The 6418-nt window shown below is 32.7% G+C and overlaps 1 protein-coding gene across 13 annotated transcripts in view; it reads left to right on the forward strand.

The window, feature by feature from the left end:
• The window catches only part of C2CD5 (C2 calcium-dependent domain containing 5), an 88267-nt gene that overhangs the window by 25680 nt on the left and 56169 nt on the right, over positions 1 to 6418 (forward strand). For 9 of the 13 annotated variants that reach the window (XM_004693215.2, XM_012732838.1, XM_012732845.1 and 6 more), the window contains exons 7-8: positions 432 to 630; positions 5384 to 5535. In XM_004693215.2, coding sequence (XP_004693272.1) covers positions 432 to 630; positions 5384 to 5535 — 351 coding nt within the window. Of the gene's footprint in view, positions 1 to 431; positions 631 to 4305; positions 4431 to 5383; positions 5536 to 6418 lie in introns of all 13 variants that reach the window. The other 4 variants (XM_012732844.1, XM_012732847.1, XM_012732839.1 and 1 more) reach the window with 1 other exon arrangement.

Genomic DNA, 6418 nt, shown 5'->3' on the forward strand with positions numbered 1-6418 from the left:
CATTGTGGTTTTAATTTGCATCTCCCTTATTACGAGTGATGTTGAACATTTTTTCATATGCCTGTTGGCCATCTGCATTTCCTCTTTGGAGAAGTTAGACCAGATAATCTTTTAGGTTTCCTTCTAGTTGTAAAAGTCATGATTTTTCAGTGGTTGTTTTCTATAGTAATATAGCCATATCCTTATGTAATGTGGAGATAAGAAGGTGGAAGGAGAGGGACCAAGATAGGGGAGGGATGAGCACAAGGGACTGTGTTAATGGTGCACATGGAGTTGGTGGTGGGAATTTTATGGGAACTACACCTGCGAGGAGAAAGCAAAAAATGTACAAAAATTGTACAGAAAATGAACAATAATGTTAAATATGTAAACATAAATAACTTAAAAAATAGAAAAAAAAAAGCAGAGTGAGTTTTCTTCTCTTTTTGTAGGTGAACTGCAAAGGAAGATTGGGTTGAAAGTACTTGAAATGAGAGGAAATGCTGTTGTTGGGTATTTACAGTGCTTTGATCTGGAAGGCGAATCTGGGTTAGTAGTACGAGCCATAGGAACAGCGTGTACTCTGGATAAATTAAGTAGCCCAGCAGCATTCCTTCCTGCATGTAATTCCCCATCCAAAGAAATGAAGGAGTAAGTATAAATCATTGAATTGTACTTATCTTCTACCTATACGTCTTATCTTGTTATGAAACATTTAGTAGAGTTACTAAACGTACACTTTTTTCTGTTGTAATTTTTCTTATCAGAGATGACTGTCAAACTTGAAGCTTAAAACTCTTCAGTTATTTCTGATCAAAATTTTATTTATACTGTGTTAATATGAAATTCAAATTAAGTATTATAAAATTAAACTTTTCTTGATATTTAGACACTATTTGCAGCTTAAAATGAACACTTCTACATTATGTGGCATTTTATTTAACAGATGGAGAAACTTTAAATCCCTATATTGATAATCCAATTAGATTTATTTTTAGCAATGTAGTATAGACAGCAGAAAACAATGATTTGTGTTGGGGGAAAGAGTTCCTAAATTCAGATGTCTATTGAGGTCAGACAGTAAAATAATTGGGTATAATAATATATACAGGTCTGTAAAGCCGCTGTTGGACAACTATCCTATAAATGGTCAGATAGTAAATTTTTTAGGCACTTGTCAGAGTTTCTGTTTTTGATTATTAAAATATGCAGTCTGTCAATCCTAAGGTAAAAGAATTTAATTTCAGACATTTAAAAAAAAATCTATGTGTGAATCAACAGATTATTCCTGTTGTGTCATTATTGTATCTAAGGCAGAGACTTTCAGCATGGTGGTGATACTGTCATGGAATATTACACATGAAAATTTTATGTCTTAATGTTTGGGCTGATGGTGGAGGGTACAACTCTGTACAATGAGGTTTTGTTCCATTCCAAAAGCCAGTAGTATTTTTTGAGAACCCCTGTTCTAGAGATTCTTCTAATTTAAAGGTCAATAGTTTTTTTCTGCAAATGATCTGAAGATATCAGTAAATAATGTTCATTTTGCTAATAGCAACTATTCGGCTCTACCATTGTAGCACAAAAGTTGTCATTGACAGTATGCAAGTGAATAAGTGAGACTTACTGTGTTCCAGTAAAGCTTATTTACAAAACAGTGACAGGGTGGATTTAGTTAGTTTGTAGTGTATAGTTTGCTGACTTCTTTCCTACTTGACTAGGAGACAGAATTCTGTTTTTGGAAAACCTAAAATATTCTTCATTCACCAGTAGTCAAGAGAGATTTGACTAGAAAATATTTTCATTTCTTTAAACAATTTTTTCTTTATCTTTACTTTATCCTTTTTGTCTAATGACTTGCTTCCTGGAGGGAATTAGTTATTTGGATTAAATCTTAGTCTGTAAAGGGAGCACACTGTTACATATATTGCCTTATCTTATTTGGCAATACATTGACATTCAATAAATACAAGAGTGAATCATTTTATATTCCATTTAAGATGTCTTTGAAATATATGAACTGCTTGCTGTTACAGGTAAAGTCAGAATGCAAGTGTAACTTTTTGAGGGATTCAGGTTTTTTTTGGATCTTTCCATAAGCAAACAAGCATAGATTTGGATCCCTTCTGCCTCCTCCAGCTGTCTGTACTGTCTGCAGGGGACTGGCCTTTGCAGCTGTGATGTCTGACCTTTTTGTTTTTTCACTAACCTATTATTTAGAAAGAGAGCTCTCTTACCTTTAGTATCTTGGAGTGATATATGTGATAGTAGGAGAATACATCTTGCCTGTACTCAGGAATTCCACTAAATTAAGCCATTAGATTTTCTCATTTGTAATTTTGTTAAGCCGTTTGCCTTAAATTGTCAAATAGTCACATCATAAAGTATTTAAGTTGCTTCATTAAGATTTTCTGAAAGGCATCTTACTACCTAAGTCACATTATTAAAGAAAAAACAAAACTAAAAACAGTACTTAGGCTGTTTTACTTTCACCTGCTTCTTTGTACACCTGGTAATGAATCAGTTTGGTTGCTAATTTAATTTGTCTTATGATTTTGCTAATTGTAATTGTTCTGGCATTTAATGATAGCACTTTTGATTCTAGACACAAATTTGATAAAAGATAGCTTGCGTTATATTTCTATCTTAATGGAACTAATATTAGAAATACCACTAGGGTTTTACTGTACGACAACCTTTTATACAGGGAGACTCATTATGGTTAGACTCTAGCGAATTTGGGTTTTAATTTGCTGTTGTAAATTGAACATTTTACAGTGTTCATTTTATTTGTTTTGTTTTGCCTTTATTAATGTATTCTACTCTGTCTATTTGAGTTTTCCTTTTTGATGTTTAGTGTAATGTACAATATAAATCTCTGGTGTTTTCTAGCTAAACTGTTTTGATAGGAGAAACTACATTAAAATGTGACACATTACTTTCTATTAAAAAAAGTAATTTTTTAGGAGACGTTAGCTGTAACTTCTCTGTATGGTACTATTCCTAAGACTTTTTAAGTTTGTTAGTCACTACAACAGAGAAAGAAGCAAGAACTCAGTAAGATGTAAAAGGACACTAATGAGTTGTTTGATTTTCATCAGTTACATTAAATACCTTTTTAATTTAAACTAGTAACAAAACAGAAATATTTAATACTGTAAAATCTGATGGCTTTAGAGAATAGTCTATAGAACCCATGAAAGAATGTTATAACCAATTATTGATAGCTCATATTTAAACCTTGACAGGTTATGATTTTTGGAAATGTCTCCAGGTGATAAAAAAGGCCAGGATGAGTTAGTTTTTGGTTTCTTGTTTTGCTTGTGATTTGAACTATAAAAGTGGGGATATAATAGTGTTTCAGAGTATTTTTATGTCGTTTTCTCTCTTACGCAAGAGCAAAGACATTGCATGGTGAAATAATTGCTAACAAGAAGTCTCTAATAACTTACTTATACAATATGCTTTCCTCCCATCCATTGTAACTGTTTTTTTTAGCTGAACTTCTTCTTGAACATTTTAAATGTTATATATGAATAATTATCTGTGTAACTGATTTAAATATATCCATCCACGTATATAGATGCCATCTCTTGCTGGATGTAAGTTGCTATCATAGAATACTTTAATTCATTATGCACTTTAAATAGTAAATTCTGTTAACAGACAGATTCACATTGCTTTATTAAAGTGTTTTAAAAGTAGTGTCTCTTGATTTGTTTCCAAACTATACCCATGATTCACTGAAAAACTGGCATGTGCCTATTTGCTTGTCTACTTTTGGTTGACTCATTTCCCTTTATACTGTCTTTTTTTCATATTCTTTGAATATGTCTACTTTGCAATTCTAGACAGAAACAGTTTGATTAAACTTTCTGTATGGAAAAAACTATAGCAGCAGTTATTCATATCTCCATTTCAAAGGTAATATATAAGTAAATAACAAAATTTGGACTTTTCACTTCTGTGGGTATTTTCTCCCTAAAATACTGTATAGTAGGTTCTATCGTAGTTAAAATAATAACACATTTTAAAGTCACTTAAAACCCAAATCTTGGACTTTTTATTTAAATCCACTGACAACTTTGCTTGCTTTTCCCCTATTACAGTCCTAATTTATTAATCTGATCCTTTAAAACTATAACTGGATCTTAACAAATACGATTTAGGTATCATTTTTTATTTCAACTTAATTTTTGCATGCTAGGGATTCACAAATAATTCCTCTCTCCTAACTAAAGTTCCTTGAAATTATTTAAACATAACTTTGCTATCTATTGTATGTATTGTTTTCTTTTCTTCCACTTTAACCACAAATTCCCTCAGGTCACCGCTGGTTCATCCTCCAAGCCATGGATGCCGCTCGACTCACAACAGCCCAATTCATACTGCTACTGGCTCACGACTTACTCAGAACTTCTCTGTGTCTGTTCCCACTCTCATCTACACTGGTACGAGACTGCTCAGACTCCAGAGCTGGGGAAAGCAGGCCATGGCAGAGTGGCTGCAGAGGGCAGGCAGGCAGGTAGCATAGGCAGGCTGCACAAGCTTTGCTTCCTCCTTTTTGTTTGAAGTCCAGCTGCAGTGAAGAAATCCTGTATTTAGCTGCCACCGAGGCTCTAACTACATGAAAGTCCCCTTCCAATGTCTCTTCCATAGATCCTCCAAGAACCCTGTCATGTTTGTGGGAGTTTTTGGAAAATATTCTCCAGTTTGTATTCTTGTCTTTATTTTTGCATTTGGTTAGAAATAAAATTGATAATTGGATTCTGAATGAAATAGCTGCCAAAGCTTCCGACTTGCTTTATTTTTATCATGTATAAAACCTGTAGGGTCTGTTTTATTCTGTGGAAGAGAGTTATTGGAAAACAGGTAAGCAACTGTACTTAATAAAATGCAGTGGTTCTATGGAGCTGTATTCATTTTCCTCTTTGTTGTGTTTTTAGCTGTGGCACTTGATGCTATAGGATAAGGAAACATTTCTCTTTCAAAGATATCTGTGTGTGCAAATATGAAAACAGTTGTGAATATTTACACACACTATTTGCGGTCATCATTTTTGCTTTCATAATTTAAGAAAGCATTGTTTCTTTGGAAATATTTCCAGTCGTGTATTCTTTTTGTTTATTTCTCCTTTTAATATTTTTTATCCCTTTTGTCTGTCATTTCATGCTGTTTTGCTTTTTACTTGGCTTGTTGATTGTTTCAATGCAGATAATTATTTATCTGGAGAATGATGAATGGTTAAACAGCAGTTGGTGGTCATTGGCCTTATACCCAGCTGCAGACTTAAGACATGACTGCTGGCCCTCCCCCAATACTTTCCTGGTGTTTGGATCATGCTGCCATCTGTCGTGTCCTTTGGCACATGATCACTTAATATTTCTCCACCTTCTTCTGGCAGGATTCCCTTCAATGAAGATCCCAACCCCAATACTCACTCATCAGGACCCTCAACCCCTCTGAAAAACCAAACTTATTCCTTTTCACCTTCCAAGTCCTACAGTCGACAGTCCTCTTCTTCTGACACAGATTTGAGTTTGACACCCAAAACTGGTAAGGCGCTTCCACCCACTTTTTCTTTTTTCTTTTGTTTTCAAATTTGTTTCTGTTTCTTATTAGCTTTCCATCCAAGCCTTTCTTTCTGATTTTGGCATTTAAGTTAAAAGAGTATGTGAATATTGATCCTTTTCACTTATTGCCATTAAAGTATGCAAGTTTGTATAGTTCAGAAATTATCTTGTTCAACAAGGAGACCTATATTTGTTGATTTAATCACAGTGTAATATGAAGTCTAGGATTTATTTTTGCATGTAGACATTTTTCATTTCATGCATAAATTAAGAGGAATAACATTTTAAAGAGCTTGAGTAGACAGTAACACTAGTAGTTTCTTCATGCATTAGTCATTTTTTAATTCATTGTTTCTGTTTCTGAATTTCTAAGATTTTTATTATGAAAAAAATTTTAATCGCAATGGTTAGATTAGTGATAGCTATTTAGTTATTACTTTCTTGTTATCTAAAATGTTTGGTTTTTGTTGGCTTTACTCTCTAGATTAGAAAGACAGTTTTTATTTTACTTATTCTTGTATATTTCTCAGTGTATTAAGTTTATGTTTTTCCCTCTCCTATTTGTATTTTAATAATCTTTTTTGAGATTTTGAGTGTTTTATGATAAAAAGTTGATAGTTTCATAATCTTTAAAATAAAATTAACTTAAATCATTATTCTTAAATAAAAATTTAAAGAGTTTAAAAGTTAATAGTTTCCAGCTTTTGTCTAGCAATTTTTTTGTCTAGCAGTTTTCAGATTAGATTGATTAAAAAAAATATTTTCTTTAGGTCTAGTTTGCATTATTTTAAACTTATGAATTTTTAAAAAGATTTATTTTACTTATCTATGCATACAAGTTAGTTAAGGTATAGGCCAGAAGTGTG

This window comes from Condylura cristata, unplaced genomic scaffold (assembly GCF_000260355.1).
Source record: "Condylura cristata isolate star-nosed mole 26May11 unplaced genomic scaffold, ConCri1.0 scaffold00036, whole genome shotgun sequence".
In the NCBI taxonomy this organism is placed as follows: domain Eukaryota; kingdom Metazoa; phylum Chordata; class Mammalia; order Eulipotyphla; family Talpidae; genus Condylura; species Condylura cristata.